This window comes from Hordeum vulgare, chromosome 5H (assembly GCF_904849725.1).
Source record: "Hordeum vulgare subsp. vulgare chromosome 5H, MorexV3_pseudomolecules_assembly, whole genome shotgun sequence".
NCBI classification, from domain to species: Eukaryota; Viridiplantae; Streptophyta; class Magnoliopsida; order Poales; family Poaceae; genus Hordeum; species Hordeum vulgare.
In genome coordinates, this window is record NC_058522.1 from 381,872,003 (window position 1) to 381,899,086 (window position 27,084).

General features: G+C 44.8%; 1 protein-coding gene and 1 long non-coding RNA gene across 2 annotated transcripts; both read right to left on the reverse strand.

The window, feature by feature from the left end:
* Positions 1-16,916: 16,916 nt before the first annotated feature.
* Positions 16,917-17,988, reverse strand: LOC123398232. Its single transcript, XR_006610112.1, has 2 exons — positions 17,901-17,988; positions 16,917-17,509 (listed from the first exon to the last, which is right to left on the reverse strand). It is a non-coding gene; the product is annotated as an uncharacterized LOC123398232 (long non-coding RNA).
* Positions 17,989-18,737: 749 nt separating this feature from the next.
* On the reverse strand, positions 18,738-23,312 carry LOC123398233 (two pore potassium channel c-like). The gene is made up of 2 exons (XM_045092727.1): positions 21,900-23,312; positions 18,738-19,131 (listed from the first exon to the last, which is right to left on the reverse strand). Exons 1-2 carry the CDS (start codon positions 23,075-23,077, stop codon positions 18,942-18,944), a joined length of 1,368 nt encoding a protein of 455 aa, XP_044948662.1. The 5' UTR covers positions 23,078-23,312; the 3' UTR covers positions 18,738-18,941.
* Positions 23,313-27,084: the final 3,772 nt, after the last annotated feature.

Consider the following 27,084-nt stretch of genomic DNA (forward strand, 5'->3'; position numbering starts at 1 on the left):
TTGCTGGATCAAGAAGGCCGAGATCATCGTCGAGCTGTACGTGTGCTGAACGCGGAGGTGCCGTCCGTTCGGTACTAGATCGTGGGACTGATCGCGGGATTGTTCGCGGGGCGGATCGAGGGACGTGAGGACGTTCCACTACATCAACCGCGTTCTCTAACGCTTCTGCTGTACGGTCTACAAGGGTACGTAGATCACTCATCCCCTCTCGTAGATGGTCATCACCATGATAGGTCTTCGTGCGCGTAGGAAATTTTTTGTTTCCCATGCGACGTTCCCCAACAGTGGCATCATGAGCTAGGTTCATGCGTAGATGTCTTCTCGAGTAGAACACAAAAGTTTTTGTGGGCGGTGATGTGCGTTTTGCTGCCCTCCTTAGTCTTTTCTTGATTCCGCGGTATTGTTGGATTGAAGCGGCTTGGACCGACATTACTCGTACGCTTACGAGAGACTGGTTTCATCGTTACGAGTAACTCCGTTGCTCAAAGATGACTGGCAAGTGTCGGTTTCTCCAACTTTAGTTGAATCGGATTTGACCGAGGAGGTCCTTGGATGAGGTTAAATAGAAACTCATATATCTCCGTTGTGGTGTTTGCGTAAGTAAGATGCGATCCTACTAGATACCCATGGTCACCACGTAAAACATGCAACAACAAAATTAGAGGACGTCTAACTTGTTTTTGCAGGGTATGCTTGTGATGTGATATGGCCAACGATGTGATGTGATATATTGGATGTATGAGATGATCATGTTGTAATAGAAAATATCGACTTGCACGTCGATGGTACGGCAACCGGCAGGAGCCATAGGGTTGTCTTTATACTAACGTTTGTGCTTGCAGATGCGTTTACTATTTTGCTAGGATGTAGCTTTAGTAGTAATAGCATGAGTAGCACGACAAACCCCGATGGCAACACGTTGATGGAGATCATGGCGTGGCGCCGGTGACAAGAAGATCGTGCCGGTGCTTTGGTGATGGAGATGAAGCAGCACGTGATGATGGCCATATCATGTCACTTATGAATTGCATGTGATGTTAATCCTTTTATGCACCTTATATTGCTTAGAACGACGGTAGCATTATGAGGTGATCTCTCACTAAAATTTCAAGACGAAATTGTGTTCTCCCCGACAGTGCACCATTGCTATAGTTCGTCATTTCGAGACACCACGTGATGATCGGGTGTGATAGACTCAACGTTCACATACAACGGGTGCAAAACAGTTGCGCACGCGGAACACTCGGGTTAAGCTTGACGAGCCTAGCATGTGCAGACATGGCCTCGGAACACATGAGACCGAAAGGTCAATCATGAATTATATGGATGATATGATTAGCATAGGGATGCTTACCACTGAAACTATACTCGACTCACGTGATGATCGGACTTGAGCTAGTGTAAGTGGATCATGAACCACTCAAATGACTAGAGAGATGTACTTTTTGAGTGGGAGTTTAGCAAATAAATTGATTAAGTTAAACTCTAATTATCTTGAACATAGTCTAAGTCCACTTTGAATATATTTGTGTTGTAGATCATGGCTCACGCGACAGTCATCCTGAATTTTAATACGTTCCTAGAGAAAGCTAAGTTGAAAGATGATGGAAGCAACTTTGTAGACTGGGCTCATAATCTTAAGCTAATCTTACAAGCTGGGAAGAAAGATTATGTCCTTAATGCTGCGATAGGAGATGAACCACCCACTATGGCTGATCAGGATGTTAAGAACGCTTGGTTAGCACGTAAGGATGACTACTCAATAGTTCAATGTGCAGTCTTGTATGGCTTAGAACCGGGACTTCAACGTCGCTTTGAGCGTCATGGAGCATTTGAGATGTTCCAGGAGTTGAAGTTTATCTTTCAGAAGAACGCCCGGATCGAGAGGTATGAGACCTCCGATAAATTCTATGCTTGCAAGATGGAGGAAAACTCGTCTGTCAGTGAACATGTGCTCAAAATGTGTGGGTACTCAAACCGTCTAGCTGAGCTGGGGATTGAACTCCCGCAAGAAGCTATCACTGCAGAATCCTTCAATCACTGCCGCCAAGCTATAAAGGCTTTGTGTTGAACTACAACATGTAAGGGATGAACAAGTCTCCCGGCGAGTTGTTTGCGATGCTGAAAGTCGCAGAGTCTGAACTCCGTAAAGAGCATCAAGTGTTGATGGTGAATAAGACCACTAGTTTCAAGAGAAACGGCAAAGGCAAGAAGGGCAATTTGAAGAAGAGCGTCAAGCCTGTTGCCAATCCGACGAAGAAACCCAAAGCTGGACCTAAGCCTGAAACGGAGAGTTACTATTGCAAGGGTATGGGTCACTGAAAGCGCAATTGCCCCAAGTATCTGGCAGATAAGAAGGCGGCCAAAGAAAAATCAGGTATATTTGATATACATGTTATTGATGTGTACTTAACCGGCTCTCGTAGTAGTGCCTGGGTATTCGATACCGGTTCTGTTGCTCATATTTGCAACTCAAAACAGGAACTGCGGAATAGACGAAGGCTGGCGAAAGATGAAGTGACGATGCGCATAGGAAATGGTTCCAAGGTTGATGCAATCGCCGTCGGCACAGTGTCACTTCAGTTACCATCAGGATTAGTGATGAACTTAAATCATTGTTATTTAGTGCCTGCGTTGAGCATGAACATTATATCTGGATCTTGTTTATTGCGAGACGTTTACTATTTTAAGTCAGAGAATAATGGTTGTTCTATTTCTATGAGTAACATCTTTTATGGTCATGCACCTAATGTGAGAGGATTGTTCATATTGAATCTTGATAGCGATATGCATATACATAACATTGAGACCAAAAGAGTTAGAGTTAACAATGATAGCGCCATATTTTTGTGGCACTGCCGATTAGGTCATATTGGTGTAAAGCGCATGAAGAAACTCCATGCTGATGGACTTTTGGAGTCACTTGACTTTGATTCACTTGACACGTGCGAACCATGCCTCATGGGCAAGATGACTAAGACTCCGTTCTCCGGAACTATGGAGCGTGCAAGTGACTTGTTGAAAATCATACATACCGATGCGTGTGGTCCGATGAGCGTAGAGGCGCGCGACGGATATCGTTATTTTCTCACCTTCACTGACGATTTGAGTAGATATGGTTATGTCTACTTGATGAAGCACAAGTCTGAAACATTTGAAAATTTCAAGCAATTTCAGAGTGAAGTGGAAAATCATCGTAACAAGAAGATCAAGTTCCTACGGTCTGATCGTGGGGGTGAATATCTGAGTTTTGAATTTGGTGCTCACTTAAGACAATGTGGAATTGTTTCACAGTTAACACCGCCTGGAACACCACAACGTAATGGTGTGTCCGAACGTCGTAATCGTACTTTATTAGAGATGGTGCGATCTATGATGTCTCTTACCAATTTGCCGTTATCATTTTGGGGTTATGCATTAGAAACAGCTGCATTCACTTTAAATAGGGCACCATCAAAATCCGTTGAGACGACACCATACGAACTGTGGTATGGCAAAAGGCCAAAGTTGTCGTTTCTTAAAGTTTGGGGATGTGATGCTTATGTCAAAAAGCTTCAGCCTAAAAAGCTGGAACCCAAAGCGGAAAGGTGCGTCTTCATAGGTTACCCAAAAGAGATAGTTGGGTACACCTTCTATCTCAAATCCGAGGGCAAAGTGTTTGTTGCTAAAAACAGAGCTTTTCTCGAGAAGGAGTTTCTCTCAAGAGAATTGAGTGGGAGGAAGATAGAACTTGACGAGGTTGTCGAACCTCTCATCCCTCTGGATGGTGGCGCAGGGCAAGGGGAAACCTCTGTCATTGCGACACCGGTTGAGGAGGAAGTTAATGATGATGATCATGAAACTCCGGTTCAAGTTTCTATCGAACCACGCAGGTCGACGAGACCACGTACTGCTCTAGAGTGGTACGGTAATCCCGTCTTATCAATCATGTTGTTAGACAACAATAAACCTGCAAATTATGAAGAAGCAATGGTGGGCCCAGATTCCAACAAATGGCTAGAAGCCATGAAGTCCGAGATAGGATCCATGTATGAGAACAAAGTGTGGACTTTGGAAGTACTACCTGAGGGCCGCAAGGCTATTCAGAACAAATGGATCTTTAAGAGGAAGATGGACGCTGACGGCAATGTGACCGTTTATAAAGCTCGACTTGGGGCAAAGGGTTTTTCACAAGTTCAAGGAGTTGACTACGATGAGACTTTCTCACCCGTAGCGATGCTTAAGTCCGTCAGAATCATGTTAGCGATAGCTGCATTTTTCGATTATGAGATCTGGCAGATGGATGTCAAAACGGCGTTCCTTAACGGTTTCCTTAAGGAAGAGTTGTATATGATACAACCCGAAGGTTTTGTCGATCCTAAAAATGCTGACAAGGTGTGCAAGCTCCAACGATCTATTTATGGACTGGTGCAAGCATCTCGGAGTTGGAACAAACGTTTTGATGAGGTGATCAAAGCATTTGGGTTTATACAAGTGGTTGGAGAATCTTGTATTTACAAGAAAGTGAGTGGGAGCTCTGTGGCGTTTCTAATATTATATGTGGATGACATATTGCTGATTGGAAACAACGTGGAGTTTTTGGAGAGCATAAAGGATTACTTGAATAAAAGTTTCTCTATGAAGGACCTAGGAGAAGCTGCTTACATTCTAGGCATTAAGATCTATAGGGATAGATCAAAACGCCTGATAGGACTTTCACAAAGCACATACCTTGATAAAGTTTTGAAAAGGTTCAAAATGGAACAGTCCAAGAAAGGGTTCTTGCCAGTTCTACAAGGTACGAGATTGAGTAAGACTCAGTGCCCAGCAACTGATGAAGATAGAGAGCATATGCGCTCCGTCCCCTATGCTTCAGCCATAGGTTCTATCATGTATGCGATGTTGTGCACTAGACCGGATGTTAGCCTGGCCATAAGTATGGCAGGTAGGTTCCAGAGTAATCCAGGAGTGGATCACTGGACAGCGGTCAAGAATATCCTGAAGTACCTGAAAAGGACTAAGGAGATGTTTCTCGTGTATGGAGGTGACGAAGAGCTCGCCGTAAAAGGTTACGTCGATGCAAGCTTTGACACAGATCCGGACGACTCTAAGTCGCAAACCGGATACGTATTTATTCTTAATGGGGGTGCGGTAAGCTGGTGCAGTTCCAAGCAAAGCGTCGTAGCAGATTCTACATGTGAAGCGGAGTACATGGCTGCCTCGGAGGCGGCCAAGGAGGGTGTCTGGATGAAGCAGTTCATGACGGATCTTGGAGTGGTGCCAAGCGCACTGAATCCAATAACCTTGTTCTGTGACAACACGGGTGCCATTGCCTTAGCAAAGGAACCGCGGTTTCACAAGAAGACCAGACACATCAAACGACGCTTCAACCTCATCCGCGACTACGTCGAGGGAGAGGACGTAAATATATGCAAAGTGCACACGGATCTGAATGTAGCAGACCCGCTGACTAAACCTCTTCCACGGCCAAAGCATGGTCAACACCAGAACTGTATGGGTGTTAGATTTATTACAATGTAATTCACATGATGATGTGAGGGCTAGATTATTGACTCTAGTGCAAGTGGGAGACTGTTGGAATTATGCCCTAGAGGCAATAATAAATATAGTTATTATTATAATTCCTGTATCAAGATAACCGTTTATTATCCATGCTATAATTGTATTGAACGAAGACTCATTTACATGTGTGAATACATAGACAAAACACCGTCCCTAGCAAGCCTCTAGTTGGCTAGCCAGTTGATCAAAGATAGTCAGTGTCTTCTGATTATGAACAAGGTGTTGTTGCTTGATAACTGGATCACGTCATTAGGAGAATCACGTGATGGACTAGACCCAAACTAATAGACGTAGCATGTTGATCGTGTCATTTTGTTGCTACTGTTTTCTGCGTGTCAAGTATTTATTCCTATGACCATGAGATCATATAACTCACTGACACCGGAGGAATGCTTTGTGTGTATCAAACGTCGCAACGTAACTGGGTGACTATAAAGATGCTCTACAGGTATCTCCGAAGGTGTTAGTTGAGTTAGTATGGATCAAGACTGGGATTTGTCACTCCGTGTGACGGAGAGGTATCTCGGGGCCCACTCGGTAATACAACATCACACACAAGCCTTGCAAGCAATGTGACTTCGTGTAAGTTGCGGGATCTTGTATTACGGAACGAATAAAGAGACTTGCCGGTAAACGAGATTGAAATAGGTATACGGATACTGACGATCGAATCTCGGGCAAGTAACATACCGAAGGACAAAGGGAATGACATACGGGGTTATATGAATCCTTGGCACTGAGGTTCAAACGATAAGATCTTCGTAGAATATGTAGGATCCAATATGGGCATCCAGGTCCCGCTATTGGATATTGACCGAGGAGTCTCTCGGGTCATGTCTACATAGTTCTCGAACCCGCAGGGTCTGCACACTTAAGGTTCGACGTTGTTTTATGCGTATTTGAGTTATATGGTTGGTTACCGAATGTTGTTCGGAGTCCCGGATGAGATCACGGACGTCACGAGGGTTTCCGGAATGGTCCAGAAACGAAGATTGATATATAGGATGACCTCATTTGATTATCGGAAGGTTTTCGGAGTTACCGGGAATGTACCGGGAATGACGAATGGGTTCCGGGAGTTCACCGGGGCGGGGGGGGGGGGCAACCCACCCCGGGGAAGCCCATAGGACATGAGGATGGTGCACCAACCCTTAGTGGGCTGGTGGGACAGCCCAAAAGGGCCCTATGCGCCATACAAAGGAAAATCAAAGAGAAAGAAAAAAAAGGGAGGTGGGAAGGAAGGGAAGGACTCCCACCCACCAAACCAAGTCCAACTCGGTTTGGGGGGGGGAGCCTTCCCCCCTTGGACTCGGCCGACCCCCTTGGGGCTCCTTGAGCCCCAAGGCAAGGTCCCCTCCCTCCCACCTATATATACGGAGGTATTGGGGCTGATTTGAGACGACTTTTCCACGGCAGCCCGACCACATACCTCCACGGTTTTTCCTCTAGATCACGTTTCTGCGGAGCTCGGGCGGAGCCCTGCTGAGACAAGGTCATCACCAACCTCCGGAGCGCCGTCACGCTGCCGGAGAACTCTTCTACCTCTCCGTCTCTCTTGCTGGATCAAGAAGGCCGAGATCATCGTCGAGCTGTACGTGTGCTGAACGCGGAGGTGCCGTCTGTTCGGTACTAGATCGTGGGACTGATCGCGGGATTGTTTGCGGGGTGGATCGAGGGACGTGAGGACGTTCCACTACATCAACCGCATTCTCTAACGCTTCTGTTGTACGGTCTACAAGGTTACGTAGATCACTCATCCCCTCTCGTAGATGGTCATCACCATGATAGGTCTTCGTGCGCGTAGGAAATTTTTTGTTTCCCATGCGACGTTCCCCAACAATTGTGCCTAATTGGTGGTTTAGGTACTTTGGAGAAGCATTGCTATCTTGACTTATTCTCAGAAAAAGATGGTGCTAGTCACGAAGAAATTAGAGTCAAGACAGGACTCGGCTACTTCTACGCCATACCAATGCTTTTCCGGTAACAAGTATTTACTTCATGCATGTACAATATTAGAGTCAACACTGTGTAGGTTGCATCATGGCATGAACATAATACTTTTTCCACTTTGTAATTTCCTGCATGTCCTTGTGAATCACATTGATGAAATGCTTAGTGTTGGTGTTCTCTTAGCTCTTCATGGTCATATGAATGAGACAAATTTGTGCCATGACCCTTGTGTCATGTGCCTTGCTCTTATAAAAGGATAACTTGTGCATGATTCTATGCACTCATGCGTTTGACGTATTTTGGATCCACATTTATCGTAGTAATCGTATTAAAAGACTTACATCAGACCATGTCCAAAATATGTTAGTTGAGAGGTCCCTTTGGCTGCTACACATGCGAGAATACTTAGTATCACCTCATCATCAAAAATTCCAGAATCAGCCTCTGCCTCCTCCTCTCTCTCGGTCGTCCGACGTGTCTCGGACATCCGACGGCTAACCTCATTCCGGACGTCCGACCAGTGTCGGTCGTCCGATGGCAAAATCCTCTCCGAACGTCCGACGCGTGTCGGACGTCCGACACATCGGGGCCTATAAATAGATGGGCGCGGGGCTGGGCTTTTCCCTAGCCCTCACGCGCCCCCTTTTTTCCCGTGCAGCCGCCGCCGCCAGCACCAGGAGCGCTCGCCCGCGCTGCCACTCCCGAGATCTGCCTGATCTCCTCCACGGATCCTTCTCTTCTTCCTCTTCTTCCTCCGCGGGATCCATCTGCAGGTATCTCCTTCGTTCCCCTCGCGTTTGGTCCCCTCTCTCCCAAGTCCACGTGTTCGTTCATATGGTTTGACCATGTTCATTCCTCATTTGGGGTTTCCATCCGTGTAGGTTGTTGTGCATCATGCCCAGGGTTAAGCATGCCGCCCGGAAGGACGTTGCTGGCTCATCTGCTCATGCCCCTACTGGCACGGGGTCGGACTCGGAAGGGCAACGTCGTCCCTTCAAACGGACTGCCCGACGTCCTCCGTCTCCACAACTCCCCTCGTCGTCTGATGGTGATGGCTCTGACTTCGAGGATGAGCTTGCCGCCGAGGACCGTGCTGACCAGCCCGCCGATCGGAGGTCCATGCCAAAGCCCGGGACTCGCAGGGCGTCCTATATGCCACCACCTCCTCCTTCTCAGCCCGCAGGTGAAGCTCGTCGCATCTCACTTGAACCCCCTGCTACCTTAGGTCGTGAAGTCACGAACTTCACCACGCTTGCCAAGTCTTCATACCTCACTTTCCGCCGCGACATTGATCAATTCACTGTCGTACGTGACTCTACGGACTCACGTTTCCGCACACACGTCCAGGCGGACATTTTTACTACAGTCATAGTTTCTAAGGGTCTCTCTGTTCATCACTTCATAGATCTTGAGCATATTCGCATGCACCCGGCGAAATACCCGGGTGCCATTGAGCTTATTGAGGCATCGGGGCTTGCTGCCCCGTTTGCTTTTCATCGTGATTTTAACGCTGCTGCCATTCACCAGTTCTATGCCACATGCTTCTTTGCTCCAAATCACACTGTTAGCTGGATCACCTCTGACGTTCGCTTCACAGCTTCTTATGATACGTTTGTTGCCGCACTTGGTTTCCCAACTCCGGCTTCAAAATACATAGGAATGATCCTAACCATGCACCTAAGTTCATTGAGGCGTGTGGGTATCTCCTCAAACCACTCCGTGAGCTTGATGCGGATGAACGCATGAAGGATCTTAACCAGGTATCCATCTGGCGTTCACCTTACTTTATCATCTTTCAGTGTCTTATCCGCACCATCTATCCCAAGATGGGTGATAAGGGCTCTTGCAGTGGCTACTGTATTGACATCATGTCACACTTGTGCGAGCACCCCAAGAGCAAAATTAATGTGCCTCACTTTCTATGGCATGAGATTCAGCTTGCTAGTTTTCAATACAAGCGAGCTTTCCCTCATGCCCCCTTCATCCAGACTCTTATTAATCATGTTGTTGATTTCTCTGTTGATGTCACTCACACACATCACAAGTGGGTCATTCCCGCTCACATGGCGGATAACTATGTTCCCAAGAAAACCCCATCCTCCACATCCACTCGCCGCACTGCTGCCCGGTCAGCAACCCCCTCATCTAGCTCCGCTCCTCTCGGTCGCTTTGCCAAATTCATTGGCAAGGCACATTCTGCTATGATGAAGGCCGTCTCTTTCCAGTGTGGTCAAACCCATGACGTGGTTTCTCGCCTAGTCTCCTCCAAGAATGCCCTCAAGGCTCGTCTGAGAGACTCGGGCGCTCTTGATGTGAGTGATGATGAGGCCCTTCTTGCTGCTCCTCCTTCTGACTTTGGCTTCCCATCTGGTCCTGAGTGGGCTGATTTTCTTGACGAGGCTGGTGGCAGTGGTTTGCCTGATGATGAGGATGATGCCTGATTAATGATGATATTGATGAGGGTGATCCTTGAGTATGTGATAGCATTGCTGGTTTTCCCTCCTTTTTGGTCCTTGATGCCAAAGGGGGAGACCATTATCTTATCTTAGTTTTCGATTTTAGTTCCTCTCACAATGTATGGTATGATGTATTATGTCGAACTTAATGATGTATCATCATGTAACAATACTTATGGATGGTGTGCTATGCCATCACCTATGGATGATGTATTGTTGAACTATCATGTGGTGATGAGATATCACGATATTATCGTTGTGTCATATGATGATGAGTTTTATGCTATCCTATTGATTCATATGATATGCTATGTATTGTTGAACTATTATGGTGTTATATCATGCTATTATCTTCAATGCACACATTAAGGGGTAGCTCTCGCACTTACCTATTTTACTATGCATATAATAAGGGGGAGCTTCATAAGCATCGTAACAAAACTCTCCTAAGCCACACATGTCTATTACTATTGTTGAGAGCTATATGTATGTTGTCATCAACTACCAAAAAGGGGGAGATTGAAAGTGTAGTCATGCCCTTAATCGTGTTTTGGTGTTGCTGACAACACACATATAGATAATTAATCACTAACCCTTTTTAAGCTATTGTGAATGATCATGTGTTGATAGGGACAAGCTCATGTTCTAACAAGGACAAGATCAAGATAAGCATTCCTGAGCACTACATGCTTGATCCTTGTGGATGTTCACATGGTGGACAAATGAAGATAAATATATAAGCTAGGCTTTCCACATTGTGTATGGGAGAGATACTTGAAGACTTCATCATGTCTTGCTTTCAACATTGAGCCAAGAAGGAACAACAACATCAAGCTCAAGTGAAAGGGCTAACTCAAGGTATCAGTTACTTTGATGTTAGCGGTGCGGAGTGATGATCAGCGAATAAAAGTACACACTCAAGTATGGATCATCGGTATCCCTTTTACAATTCTTGAGTCTTTAGGGATCCCGAACTATTAAGAGGGGATCACAGGTTTTTGTGATGAACTTGCTCAAACTAGATATCCACTATTCTGCTCAATACCACATATTCTCTACTCTGCTCCTATCTCAAAACAGGTCTAATGTCTCGGACTTCCGGCTCCCTCCGGACGTCCGAGGGCCGGTCAAGGGTCGGACGACCGACAGGCTTCGGAAATCCGGAGCCCTGCACCAGAAGAACTTGAGCCCTATAACTCGGATTTCCGGCTCCCTCCGGACATCCGAGGGTCGGTCGACCGACCAGCTTCGGAAATCCGGAGCCCTGCACCAGAAGAACGTGAGCTCTATAACTCGGATTTCCGGCTCCCTCCGGACGTCCGAGGGCCGGACGTCCGACCCCTTCGGAAATCCGGAACCTTGCACCAGAAGAAGTTGAGTCGAATAACTCGAATTTCCGGCCTTCTCCGAACGTCCGGTCCCTGTTCAACTCACAGTGTTTCCAGACATATCTACAGCTCTCGAACGACCGACCCCTGTCGGACGTTCGACCCCTTGCGGACGCCCGGACTTCCGTAAACTGCCGGACGTCCGAACCCTGTGTGACTTAAAGTGTCCCCAACGGCTGTTTTTACACTCCCCACTATATATACCCCCTCCCACTTCGTGAGAGGGTGTCCAACACAGCCATATCCTCATAAGAACACATTTCTACCTCACACACATTTGCTCACACCAAATCTTAGATCCCAAGAGCATTTGTGAGCCCCTTTGAGAGTTGTTCCAATCAAAAGATAGATCGTCTCCCTCTCCTTCTCTCAACCCAAGCTATTTGAGATTTGAGCAAGTTTTGAGCATTCCCCGTGATCTTGTTACTCTTGGAGGTTGGAGACTCCTAGGCGGTAGGAGTTCTTCGGAGAGGAATCAATCCGTGTGATTACCCCCGGAAAAGTTTGTGAGGGTTTGGAAGCCACCTCAAAGGCTTACCACTAGTGGTTGAGAAACGCCTTCGTGGTGTTATCTCAAAGGGAGAATAGGGTGAGCCTTCGTGGCGTTGGTGTGCCTTCGTGGTAACATCCACCTCTCTAACGGTGACTAGCTTCCCTCCAAGGAAGTGAACATCGAGATACATCTTCGTCTCAGTGACCTTGGTTATCCTTAATCCTAACTCCTTACTTGTGGTTTACTTGTGTTACTTGAGCATACATACATTGCATATTGGTTGTGCTCACTATATTGTGTTGGCTATTTCTTGTACAATATTAATCACTCAAGCATACCCTCTATATCCACACGTTCACACTTGCAGCTTTTGATATATCGTGTGATATAGCGTGATCTAGTATCTTGTGTCGCTCACCTACTTGTCGTGTGATATAGCTCAAGTAAGTTTGTGTAACTTACTTGTGCTCGTTAGTAACTATATTGTGTCCATCTTGGTAGATCGTGTTGTTGATACACGTTGCAGTGCCTAGTGCATTTAGGATTTGTGCTTGACAAGTACCCTCTTAGTTTATTTCCGCATTAGGTTAAGCCAAATCCGAAGAAGTTTTTAAATAGCCTATTCACCCCCCCTCTAGGCGTCATCGAGTGCTTTTCAGTTGGCCAAGCTCAAGAAGACCGAAAAAGATTGTAGATGTGATCTTGCACGGCAAATTGCATTGTGTACAATAAAGGAATAATATGGTGAGTTCAATGTGGAAAACCACGGCCAGGTCATTGATTGGTTAGTGAGGCAACCATTTTTGCCGCTATCGAAGCAGGCTTCTCATTGGGCATGGGTGAAAGAAAGAAATGATGTTCTTTGTTGTAATCTGGGACCGTACGACAAATAGATTGGTGCTCATTAGCTTAGCATTCGGCTATGTAACCTTCGTCATTTGAACTATAATGACATGTATCCATTTTGTTACCATTTTCTCATTTGAACCATTATGACTTGTACCCTTATCATTTGAACTCCTGATGAACTTGATGTCCTATGTCATATTAAGTAAATTGATGTTCTATATTTCATTTAAGTCGTGTTTTGTTGTATGTCATTTGAACTAATCTTTGAAACCGCAATATTCATGTACGATGGTCGTTCCAGAAATCGTTTTGCGGGTAGCAATGGAGAAATGTTTAGAGGAGTGACGCAGTTGGGTGATGGCTCAGCTTGAAGCATGGATAAAGAGTTACGAGGAGGCAAATGCAGTTACGATGGATTTCAACAAGTATCACTTTTGCAAGAATAAGAAAGTTGTGGAAGAAAAAGAAAAGATACTTCATGAGCTGCAGGAGAAGGAACATACTTGTAGACACGCTTTGGCAATGGAGATATCATTTTCTATCAGCAAACAAGAATTCCAAGAGGTGGACTTGACAAGACTTGGACAGGTTATTGGATGGGCAATCAAACAAGGTGTGTCGGAGAATCCTAACTGACGTGCTCGATGGGATTGGTTCCGCGCTGTAAAAGATGTGATGATCCATTTGTCGGGATCCGCTGAGTTTGTATTGGAGCCTAATCGTGAGTGTGATGAATAAATTGAACGTATTAAACATATTAGAGATTGGTTGCCGGTGTAGAACAAGATTGTAATGACTTGTATCCTTCTCACTTAAACTCTTCAATGTAATGAACTATGTCGGAATTATTTGACAACTCCTCAAGCCTGGTTATTTTATGTTATGTTTGATTGTTTTATTGCAAAAAGAGTCTATTAGAGTTTATTTACTGATTATTCTAGGACCCTACCGCCACGCCCTCTGACAGTAGGTTGTCAAACCCTACTGTAGAGAAAATCAACATTCAAGACAACAAAGAGCTTGCACTAAATCCGGTACCCTACTTCCGGGGTCACGGGGGTAGGCTTGGGCACCCTACCGCCCAGGTCCTTGGAGGTAGGCTGCAAAGCACGCAAAAAAGCCGCCCCAAAGTCCGAGATCTTACCGCCACTCCATTTGGTGATAGGGTGTCAAACCCTATCGTAAAAAAACCAACATTCAAGACGACACACAACTTGTACTAAATCTAGTACCCTACCGCTGATGCGCCTCCAACGTATCTATAATTTTTTATTGTTCCATGCTGATATATTATCATTCTAGAATACTTTTGGGTTGTTTATTTACCCATTTTTATTATTTTTGAGCACTAACTTATTGACCCAATGCCAGTGCCAATTGCTGTTTTCTGCGTGTTTTTCACTTTTCAGGTTTTCCATACCAAACGAAGTCCAATTGCCCTGAAACTTTTATTGTTTTTTCTGGACCAAAAGAAGACCAACGAGCATCGAAAAAAGGCTGGAGGCCTTACGAGGGGCCCACAAGCCAACAGGACGCGTCCGGGGGGGGGGGGTGGGTGGGCTGATAGCTTGTGCCTCCCTCGTGGCCCTCTAGACTTCGTTCTTTGTGCCTCCCTCGTGAACCCATCCTCATCCAATTCTTCCTCTGGACCCTCATAATCTGAGCCATACCCACACATACGGGTATAAGGGAGGGTACGAACCATGTCTTGTTGGTGCACAATTGAAAGGACGTGGATGTCGCCTAGAGGGGGGGGTGAATAGGCGCTTTAAAATAATTAAGGTTTAGGCTTGAACAAATGCGGAATAAAACTAACGTTTAATATGTCAAGCACAAAACTTACAAACAACTAGGCTCACCTATGTGCACCAACAACTTATGCTAAGCAAGATAAACAACTAAGTGATAGCAAGATATATTACAATAAACAATATGTCTATCACAAAGTAAAGTGCATAAGTAAAGGGTTCGGGTAAGAGATAACCGAGGCACGGGGAGACGATGATGTATCCCGAAGTTCACACCCTTGCGGATGCTAATCTCCGTTAGAGCGGTGTGGAGGCACAATGCTCCCCAAGATGCCACTAAGGCCACCGTAATCTCCTCACGCCCTCGCACAATGCAAGATGCCGTGATTCCACTAAGGGACCCTTGAGGGCGGTCACCGAACCCATACAAATGGCAAACCTTGGGGCGGTCACTAAACCCCTACACGTGGCAACCCTTGGGGGCGGTTACCGGTACCCGTACAAATTGCTCGGGGCTATCTCCACAACCTAATTGGAGGCCCCGACGCTTGCCCGGAGCTTCACACCACAATGATTGAGCTCCGAGACACCACCAAGCTTCTAGGATGCCAAAGCTTCTAAGTACCAAAGGTAGTAAGCTTCTCAACTTCTCACTTCCATGTATCACCGTGGAGAACTCAAACCGATGCAACTAATGCAATGGCAAGAACACACGAAGTGATCAAGTCCCTCACACTCAAATCCCTCCACAACAACAAAAGCTATGGAGAAATATGAGAGGAAGAACAAGGAGCTCACAAAGAACTCCAAGATCTAGATCCAAGGGGTTCCCCTCACATAGAGGAGAAAGTGATTGGTGGAGATGTGGATCTAGATCTCCTCTCTCTTTTCCCTCAAGAACAAGCAAGAACCATTGGAGGGATTGAGAGTTAGCAAGCTCTAAGAATGTCAACAATGGAGGTAGAACAAGAGCTCAACGGATGGATAAAACCAAGGGGGAAGAAGACCCCCTTTATATAGTGGGGGAAGGAATCAGACTGTTACCCCCACTCTCTGCCCGAGCTCCAGCGGTACTACCGCTGGCTGCAGCGGTACTACCGTTGGCTGCAGCGGTACTACCGTTGGGCCCCTGGTAGTGCAAAGGCACTACCACCGCCAAGAAAGTCTTCGCAAAAAGGTCCGTCCATGAACAACCGCTAGGCAGGCAGTACTAAGCTCCTGGAGCGGTACTACCGCTGACCAGGGGCGGTACTACCGCCAGCCAGCGGTACTACCGCTAGGGCCAGCGGTACTACCGCCAACTCTAGCAGTACTATCGCTAGGTCAAGCGGTACTACCGCTAGGTCCAGCGGTACTACCGCTCGCCACTGAAACAGCCATAACTTTCGCATACGAGCTCCGAATCGAGCAAACCCAAGCTTGTTGGATTCAGGACGACGAGAGCTATCCAAACAGCGACTGGAAATCTTAAGACCATGCAGATATGAAAATGCCAATGATATAGAGATGTGAGTCCTCTATGAATGAAGAACTGGCAAAAACTCCAACATCGAAAACATCATAGTAGATGCATATGGACTCCGTCTTCGATGAACTCGAGCTTGTCACAAAGATGACCATAAGCTCTAAAACTCACAAAGAGAAACACCAAACAAGAACCAAGAAGTATGATGCAAGGATGCAAATGGTTTGAGCTCTCAACGAACGATACGTTCAAGCTACTCACTTGAGAGCCCCCCTTGATAGTATAGCAATCTATCCTAAACAGAAAACCTATCAAGGGCAAACCTATACCTTGCACCTCGTCCTCTTGAGCTAGATGATGATGATCTTGGCTTCCTCAAGATGGACCACCTTTCTTGATTGCGTTGGCTTGATGAAGACTAATTGATTGCTCCCCCATACTCACTATGGGTGAGCCACTCTTCAGCATATCTTCACAAGTCCATTGCCACCACAATGGACGGCAAACTTCAAGCATGATATCTTCGTGCTGATCCACTTGAACTTGCACATCGCAATCTTGATGACGATCACAACTTGACGTCATACTTCATGGGTTGTATGAGATCTTCCCTTTGACGCAAGCCCATGGAAACACACCTAACCCCCACATAGAACTCTCACGAAGACCATGGGTTAGTACACAAACACGTAATGGACAATGCTTACCATACCACGGGATCACTTGATCCCTCTCGGTACATCTTGTACGCTTTGTGTGTTGATCATCTTGATTTACTCTTTGTCTCAGATCTTGATCAACCATGTGTCTCTATGACCATTCTTTGGATAATACCTTGAATACCACCTTGGTCATCATATAAACTCCTTGAACCCAACAGATGGACTTCAAGAAGTGCCTATGGACAAATCCTATAAATATAACTTAAGGCAACCATTAGTCCATAGGAATTGTCATCAATTACCAAAACCACATATGGAGATATATGCTCTAACAATAATGACATCCAAGTTACCAATGGGATTGTAATAAATCTCTTCATCTTCCGCATAAGCATCCTCTTGAGTAACAATAGCATCATCATCAATATGACCACTAGCATCTTCTTGAACATGAGGAATAGCATCATCTCAAAGTACTAGGGTTCTAGCATTGATATCCTTTTTGATTAGTGGTTGGCTACTTGGTGGTTGGCTAGAAGAATTGGGGACATACACCTCCACACTAACATCATGTATTGGGGAGAATACATTGCGATTCAAATCAATTCGGAGTGGAGGAGCATCAACCTTTATGGCAAATATTTCAAGTGAAGTGTCTTGTGATGCGTCCACTTTTTCCTTGTACACATCCCAATGCAATTGGGAGGTGATGGGCATACTCTTTAATCGGGACTTTAATCCCAATCCAACGTCATACCTCCTAATAAGATTAACCTCGACAATTGGGTCATTCCAATGTAAGACGCTTCTCAATTTCACTATAAGATCATCAAAGCTTGGACCTGTGTCAAAAATCATAGCCTCTCCCCCTTCATCGTCATTTCCATTCATCAAAGTCGCCTTGTTCAAATAGTGAACATTTAAGAGCCTACCCATCTAAGAACAACGGAAACAATGAAACAATGAAACAATAAAGTCAACTACATACTTTATGCACACATTAAACAAATAACTTCTATTAATTCTATTCAATCAAGAAAAAACACATGGTCCATCATCATTACCTTAAACCTAACCCCAACCCTAATCCTAAACCTTAACCTTAACCTAATCACTAACATGACCACTAATCCTAGCATTAGATCTCGGTACCCCCAACAATGATAGGCCCACAAAACATATACGAAGCACAAACATAACAAAAAATGCATCATATTCATCAACTCCATCATAATTTTAGCAAAAGCTAGGGTTTGCAAATAAGTGAGCAAATCAACCATAATAGATGATTTCAATCAAGAAAAAAAGAGGGGAGTAGGAGATGCACCTTGGGTGATGAAAATGCTCCGAATCCACCGGTTAAATCCCAAGCAAATGGAGTGGATCTATTGGGTGTTTGTGTGGGAAGAGAGAGGGAGAGGGGGTTGAGCTTGGGGGGAGGGGGGGGGGGAGGTGATTGGGGTGAATGGGTGGTTGGGGGGGGGGCATCCTAATCATCTTATCCATGTCAGGACCCTACCGCCAGGGTCTACCACGGTAGGTGTAGATACCCTACCGCTAGGCTGGTTGGCTTAGGTCCTTTCTCACGTCAACGACTAACTGCCATCCGTCGTCCTCCGTCAATCTATCGTCACGGGCGCCGACGGTTGTGCCAGCCTACCGCAACGGCCTACAATGGTAGGTGAAAGAGTCAAATCCTGATTATTTTTTTCAAACTAGGGTCAAATGTCGATTTACCTCACAAAAAAGTTCAAAACACGAAATTTAGCCAAGGAGAGGCAAGCTTCGTTTTTGGATCCACCTTCGCCGCAGAACGCCAAACTTCCTGGACACCCAAATTGTCACTAGGTCCAAGTCGTCACCTACATTTTACACATGTCCAACAAACCATGTCATCTCTATCTCAAACAGAGCCAGAAAAAAGAGAGAATTAAATTTCATGACAGCCTGACCGTGTCTTAAGTCCAGAAAACGACGTCAAATCATTCAAACAAAACGGACGCGTGGTATGTGCTGTAGAGATCTGATCTATCCATCTAACCAAAAAGTGAGGCGTTGGTCCATCCAACCGGGCCTGAATCAGCTATGTGGTCCACACCTGTCATCCATCTCATGTTTGACCTAAAACAGCCCCCCCCCCCCCCCCCCCCCCCACCACATATTGTTTTCCAAAGAAAAGAATCTCGATAACTGCTTTGCTTGTATTTACAGCTTCCTTCCTACAGGCACGATGAAATGATCTGGAGCTATTCTACCTTCAACTTAATCCCATTCGATGCAGGCGTCCTAGCACTAACCTTTGCTGGTTTCATATATTTTACAGCCCAAAATTCTTTACTACCCTACGACATTTTCTCGGCGCCATGCGTCACGAATTCTTCCCCCTTTTCTTGTCCCTGGGTTCATGGCCCAGGTGATGACTCTGGAGAAGATCCGAGAGCGTGATCTTTCCACAGTTTCCTGAGTCCAGCCTCTGGAACTGGTCCACGATCATCCTGATGTCCTTATCCGAAATCTTCCCCATCTCTTTCAGCTTGTAGACCACAAACTCCGATTTCCTGAAACAACGCGAATGCAAAACATTAACCAATACAGCTGCTACAACCAGGCAAGTTGTATAAAAATGGAACTAAAACAAATGCTCTTCCAGGAAGTGTGACGGAAAATATTTCTTATTATTCCGTTCTGGCTGTGAAGTAACTGTTAGCTAAAAGTATTAACACCATGAGCATTTCGAGAAAATTGTCTATTTGTGTTGCCACCAAATTAAACGTAAATAACTAAATGTGGGTGTAATATGCAGTTTCAGGAGTACAGAGCAGTCTGATGCAATCAGCAGCCTAAATGACATTGATTTACTATTGCAATCTGAATATTGTGTTTGAATGACAACTGGTGTATAATGCTAAGGCAGACATAAAAGGGTGCAGCTTCCATCTTTTATTGCTTATAAGCGCGCTCCATTTTCTTTCTTGTGGTGCTAGACGCAAATCACTTGGATGCATACATGCCAAACCCAAGCAAACAACAAATGCTTCTCAACAAAATGTTCAAATCAATGTGCTAAGAAATGGATGCAGAAACAAGTTATTTACCAATTCAACATAAATTAAGGTTACTAAAATGGAATGGATACAATTATAATACACGCCAAAGACCACTATATTTTCTATGTTGATGATTGTTGAGAACCACTACACTTTCAATGTTGATAACAATTGAGAACCATACTTGCCTACCATAGAAAAATACAAAAAGATGAGAGTAGCTGTGAGCTCTTAAGGGTTAACATCAATGGATTCTGAAATAATTGCGCATATAAAATATAAAATTAAATGCATTATTGAAACATCATCAAGATAACTGACTGAATATACTATAGGTGTACAGAAATCACAAGCGATGAGGTGCAATGCATAAAGTATTGCAAATAACAATTCTTAGCGCTAGGCTGAAAGCAAAGAATTGAATATTCTACAAGAATGCTATGTTTGGGAGAAAAATAGCTTTATACATATTGGGATTTTTTTCCTTTTTCTTTTTGGAGACAAGTCAAATGTGATAGAAATCAAGCCTTATTGTGCACACCAACTAACAAGCGATAGAATCATGAAAGAAATGTGTTGTAGGGCACAATTCTCTCTTCCAAATTAAAAGGAAGACCAAGGGGGTGAGCTATTGCAACAAAAATACAGTATCTTGAATTCCTCTATTCATATAGCATATTAGAGAATAACTACAGAATCCACCATCACAAATTTTCAATACAGTGTGCACATTTTTAAACTACCTCATAATCATAATCGTCAATTATCCCTGACTAATTTTATGCGTAGTGAAGTTCTACAACACAAGCAAAAAAAATTGTGTCTGCAGTAGGAAGAACCTCAGCAAACTATGTGAATACCTCAGTATAAGAAAAACAGGATATGGTATAGCTTCATAACTAGTGGAAATATCTTTCATTATGATAAATGATTGTACTACAGCATGCATATGATGATAAATAAACAACATTATGGACAATGTGTTGTCTTATATAAGGACATTACCAAAATAAATTGTTCTCTTACAAATTATTATGTACCCTAACATAACGCATTTCTGATGGGCTCAGGGTTGTCATACAACACAAAGCATGGTTGAGTTACCAAAACATGCACAAAAGTCAGCAATACAATACTCATAAGTTGATTCATTTACTCAGTCCCGAAGATTTCATTAAAATTTACAATTGTATTTTACTAATAAAAACCATCCTTCCCCCACACGCCATACTTTACATAGGTAACCATTCCGGATCCTATTATGGCACGCTTCTGAGTTGAAAAGGCTGTCAAGCCCTTTGGATTTAGTGCTCTTGCCATCTTACAGCCCTTTAATTGCGCTCTATAATATTTTAAAGCAACAATCCATCACAGAAACATAAGCAAAATACAACGACCAAATAACCATGGCTAGACAACCGATTTCATAATTTTATTCGTACTACTCCCTCCGTTCCTAAATATAAGTCTTCAGATACTTCAATATGGACTACATATGGAGCAAAATGGGTGAATCTAGACTCTAAAATATGTCTATATACATCCATATGTAGCCCGTATTGAAATCTCTAGAAAGACTTATATTTACGATCGGAAGGAGTATATGCCAACAAAAATAAGTAGTGTGGTCATAATTCACCAGAATCACAACTGATAGATGGTGTATATAATTATTCCACATGCATTATATTCAAAGCCCACATATATCCAGTCCCCAAACAGCATGTTCTTCACCCCATATTCAGATTATATATTTGAGCAAATTCAAAATGCAGCACAAAACAAATAATATATCAAGCACTAAGTTGAGTGAAAAAATAAATCATATATCAAGTATTAAGCTGAGTCATTGTTTTATAGTTTCCATTTTTAGCTTTATGTAAGCACAATACAACTGTCAGGATTAGGAATAACCCATTGTAAAAAATAAGCCACAAAACGTATTAGCTCATTTGTGGAAATTATAACAGTGTGTCAGGGAGTGCTAATAATACACCTACTGTCCACTAGCTGGCATCAAGATATTCTATGGCTTGTACTTGTGAGTTCAAGTGTGACTATACTGTAACTGAATGCCAGAGCTGTTGATAATGTCAATGATGTGCTGGTCTCCAACCAGCACACATGTTGCTTAATGTCCGCGAGTTAAGTCTGCAGGGACATAGTACTTTCAAAATCGTTGTACATGCCAAATTGGTGAATGGTATTCAACACAAAGTTCCATACACGAATTGGTCAATGCAGGCATGAAAATAAGGTTTAGTGCTGCGATAACTTACGTGACATAGCCATTGTTGTCGATATCTGCAGCGAGAAACTCTGACACGGTCATGTCTCTGGAGAGCACCCAGTTGGCCATTGCACGGTGCCTCTTGTCGATCCTCATCTCCGCCAAGTAGAGGAATGCCCGTGCCACGGCTAGCGTGGACACAAGAAGCCACGCAGAGGCAAAAAGGCGTCCATGCAGCGTCCTGAACGCGTGATCGCCGTACCCGACCGTGGTCACCGACATCACTGCAAGGTAAACGGCATCAAGCCAGCCCATGCTCTCCACCTTCCTGAGCACGGTGGCCCCAACGCCGACGCAGATGGCCACCACACCAAGGGCAAGGGCGACCTTCATGCGGACGCGCATTCGGCCCTTCTTGATGTCAAAGATGTAGTTGTGCCTGTGCTTGCGTGCAGAGCGGGGGTTCTTGATTGCGGTGATGAGGAGGTGCTCCTGGAGGTCGAGCACATAGGACACCATGCCGGAGAGGAGGATGTCGACGAAGCCGAAGCCGATGAGGACGAAGGATATGGCGAAGAGCTTGGCGGCAGGGCTGGCCGGGGTGATGTCCCCGTAGCCGATTGTGCAGAGCGTGACGATGCAGAAGTAGAGGGCGTCGACGACGGGGTGGGTGGGCCCGGCGGAGGAGGTGAAGTTGGCCGGGAAGGCGGCGTAGAAGGTGACGCCGAGGGCGAGGTAGGCGAGCAAGAAGAGGAAGGCGTGCAGCACGATGGCCGGCCTCCGCGGCGGCGGTGGCGGGTTGTGGTGGTCGGCCTCGGCGGAGGCGGCGAGGACGGCGGCGCTGAGCGGCGCCATGGCGGGCGCGGTGCGGGAGCGGTGGAGGTTGGTGCGGCCGCTGATGAGATTGAAGAGCGAGGGCGTGGTGGGCTGGGGCGGGGCCTCCTCGTCGGAGGGAGGGGAGGAGGAGCAGGACGGGTGGTCGTAGTCGCGGAACGGGTCCGCGTGGCCGACGGAGATGCGGCGGTAGTGGTGGTGCCCCGACGGCGGGGGAGGGGGAGGGGGCGGCGGCGGCGGCGGCGGGTGGTGGGGCCCGAAGATGAGGCGGTCCTTGTAGGAGGAGGCCGGGGAGGGCGGCGGCGCGGCGTCGAAGTTGGAGACCGGCGCGTGCTCCGGCAGCGGGTGGAGCAGCTGCGGCGCCGTGGTCGGGAGCAGCGGGTCCGTGTCCATGGCCGGAGACCACCGACCGGGGCCGGGCGGGGGGGTTTCTTGGTTGGATTCTTGATGAATACCCTCGGGGATTCCTCGATGCGGCCCGAGATTCGTCGGGATTTTGAGCGAGGCGCGACTCGGGTTCTTATCCTCGGGGTCGCCGGTGGGGATGAGGTGATTGAAGGTCGAATGAGGAGGAGGAGGAGGAGGAGGAGGAGGGAAGGAGGGAGGCGGAGGCGGAGGCTGCGGGACGTTGGCGATGGCCACTTGACGACGGCGATGCCTATATTTCTTACGGGCTAATTTTGTCTCGTTTCTCGGGCTTATTATTGTTAATTAAAATGAGATCGGTTGATTTGTTTACGGACGGTCGATCTCGTGAGCGGCGGGAGACGGATCGATGATGCAACGCAATTATAGCAGGGCACATCTCATCTCATCTCTTTTGTCTCTGTCACCGTCAACTAGCCAACTAGGTTTGGGTTTGTGACCATACAAGCCGTTGGATTGAGTGTGTAAGCAACTGTTGAGGAGTTGTCCCACACGCCGCCGACTGTGTTTCCCGACAAACAATTTCATACTCCCTCCATCTAAAATAAATATCTTTAAGCTTCACGCAATTTTGTATTAAAACTAATATAAAATTAAAATACTTATATTTTAAAACAGGAGGAGTATTGCCCATCGTTGATGATCAAAAATTGATAGTGCAAACTAGGATAAACCGAAATAAAATGTAGATCAAGAGCAAACGCGATTCTTTATTAAAAGCAAACAAAAACATAAAAAGTTTTCAAAAGCCATCGTCTATACTTCACGTATTGCGATGAAGGATATATCATGCAGACGTGGAGCTGAGGTTTAAGTTCGGTACAATATCACTTCTACGCCTTTGCAGCGTCACGCGGTCCTAGCATGAAAGACACTTCATCTACGTGCCAAGCGCGTATCCAGGTTTCTCCATCTCCTCGCGTCGAGTTGCTCGCTAGATGCCATGTGAACCAACACAAATGCCGTCGAAAGAAACTAGCGTCTCTTGCGGAATAGGTTTTCCTACTTGGTGATTCAGTACGCTACCAAATGTGTTTATGCCGCCTTTGCTAACCGTTTTACGTGACACAAAGATAAAAGCGTGAGATGTTTGATATCGTTACGTCGCGGGATACACGTTAGACATGCTCCTTAGCTCGAACATGTGTCAGGGAGGAGATGGTTCAGACACATAGGCAAGGTACATGGAAGATAGAGCTTGAGAGAAAATATGGAAACGAATAGAGGAAAAATAAAGTTGACATTTGCATTAACCGCTAGGGATGGGATGAAGAATACTTCATCATGATACATGTTAGACATGCTCCATAGCTCGAACATGTGTCAGGGAGAAGATGGTTCAGACACATAGGCAAGGTACATGGAAGGTAGAGCTTGAGAGAAAATATGGAAACGAATAGAGGAAAAATAAAGTTGACATTTGCATTAACCGCTAGGGATGGGATGAAGAATACTTCATCATCTGGCAAAGGCGGCAACAAAGGCGAATAAGAGAGGGTAAAAGAGTCAAATCATAAAAGTGCGGTAGTATCTTTTATAGTATCATCATAAACTAATGACAATTTATGTACCTCAATTCGTAAAGACTGAAAAGGGCTTTTAAAAAAGGCAGAAGATGAAGGAAAAATAATGAAGGGTAAAAGATATGTAGTGAAAATAATACGAAAATGGGTTAAAATAAGGTTAATTTCTTCTTCCTTTTTTTAATAATTGTCGACACTGTCAAAATGTCTACTTGGCAGCATACTTAAACATTTTTGTTGCAAAAATAATATGCACGTATATTCTAAGCGCTCGGATCATTTCCACCGCACTGGTTTGATAAATTAAGCACAAAAAACAATGACCAGGTAAGTTTAGAATGGACGATCTCATGAGCGGTGGGCGATGGATCGATGATACAACGCAATTATAGCATGTGAGCGGAATAGGGAACGGACGAATGAGATGAGAGGGCACATCTCATTTCATCTTTTGTCTCTGTCAAGGTCAAATAGGTTTGGGTTTGTGACCATAGAAGTTGTTAGATTGAGTGCGTAAGCAACTGTTGAGGAATTGTCCCACATGTTGCCGACTGTGTTTCTCCACAAACAATTGTATATATGATTTCCGTTGACCATTAATTGTTGATGACCTAAAACCGCATGGTGCAAATTACGATTAATCAAAACAAAATGTAGATCAAGAGCGAAAAGGATTATTTATTAAAAGGAAACAAAAGCACATAAAAGTTTTTTAGAGCCATTGTCTATGCTTCATGGATTGCGATGAAGGATATATCATGCAAACGTGGAGCGGAACGGTTTAAGTTCGGTACAATATCATATCTACACCTTTGTAGTGTCACGCGGTTGTGGCATGAAATACACTTCATCTACGTGCCCAGCGTGTATCCAGATTTCTTCACCTCCTCGCATCGAGTTGTTCGCTAGAGTCCACGAACCAACATAAATGTCGTCCAAAGAAACTAGCGTCTCTTGTGGAATAAGTGACTCATTCTGTATGCTGCCAAATGCGTTTATACCGCCTTTGCTAACCGGTTTACGTGATGCAAAGATAAAAGTGTATGATATTTGGTATCGTCACGTCACAGGAGGCACATGAGACATGCTCTAGCTAAAATATGTGTCAGGGAGAAGATGGTTTAGACACGTAGACAAGGTTCATGGAAGATGGAGCTTGAGAGAAAATCTAGAGACAAATTGGTGAAAAATAAAGTTGAAATTTGCATTGACAGCTACGATGAAGAATACTTTAGTGTCCGGCACATGCGACAACAAAGGCGGAGAAGATAGGTATAAAATTAAGAGTCAAATTATAAAAGTGCGCTAGTATATTTTATAATATCATCATAGTCTAATGATAATTTATGTACCTCATTTTGTAAAGACTGAAAAGGGCATTTAAAAAAGGCAAAAAGAGGAAGAAAAACCGATGGAGGGGTAGAAAATGTGTAGTGAAGAATAATATGAAAATTGGTTAAAATCAAGTTACTTTCATCTTTCTTTCTTTTTCTCATAGTAGTTGTCGACCCTATCGAAATGACTACTTGGTAGAGTAATTAAACACTTCTATTGCTAAAATAATGCGTACATACATTTTTTGTGTGCAGTTCATCTCCGCCGCGCTGATTTGATAAATTAAGCACAAAAACAATGACCGGGTGAGTTTCAAATGGATAATAACCTAGCCCAACAGGATTGACAAGATTATTCAAGGCTCTACCAAAAGCCCAATCAAAGGCTCCATCAAGATTATTCAAGGTTTTTTAGAGTGGTCGTCCTTGCTTCCTGTATTGTGATAAAGAAATGGCGTACAAATATGGAACTGTTTTATTTTTTTGCTCGGTAGAATATCACGTCTATACCTTTGCAGCGCCATACGGTCCTAACATGAAAGATAATTCATCTATGTGCCAAGTGCATATCCAGGTTCTCCATCTCCACATGTCGAATTGTTCCCTAGGAGCCATGTGAACCAACAAATTTGACGTCAAAAGAAACTAGCATCTCTTATGAAATATGTTTTCATGCATGTTAATTCTACAAGCTACCAAATGTGTTTATCTGCTCTTGCCACCCCTTTTACGAAACGCAAGGAAAAAAGCGTGAGATGTTTGGTTTCGACGAATCTTTACATCGCGGGATGCAAATTAGACATGCCCTTGGCTGAAACAGCTGAAACAGGTGACATGCAGAAGATGGTTTAGGCATGTAGGCAAGGTTCATGAAAGATAGAGCTTGAGGGAAAATATAGAGATGAATTGATGATATCTTTTGATAATATTTACATTGACAACTAGAAATGAGGAATACTTCTCATCCGATAAAATGATAGTGGCAACAAAGGTGAAGAAGAGAGGGGTAAAGGAGACAAATTGTGAAAGTGCAGTAATATCTTTTATACCTTCATCGTAGACTAATGACAATTTATGTGCGTCAATTCATCATAGACGTAGGGGGCACAAATTGAGT

Bases quoted from the DNA above. Each gene is read 5' to 3' on its own strand.
- LOC123398233 (XM_045092727.1), bottom strand. From the start codon at position 23,077: ATGGACACGGACCCGCTGCTCCCGACCACGGCGCCGCAGCTGCTCCAC. The intron at 19,132-21,899 runs GTAAGTTATCGC...GCGTTGTTTCAG, and splicing joins GACAACAATGGCTATGTCAC to GAAATCGGAGTTTGTGGTCT.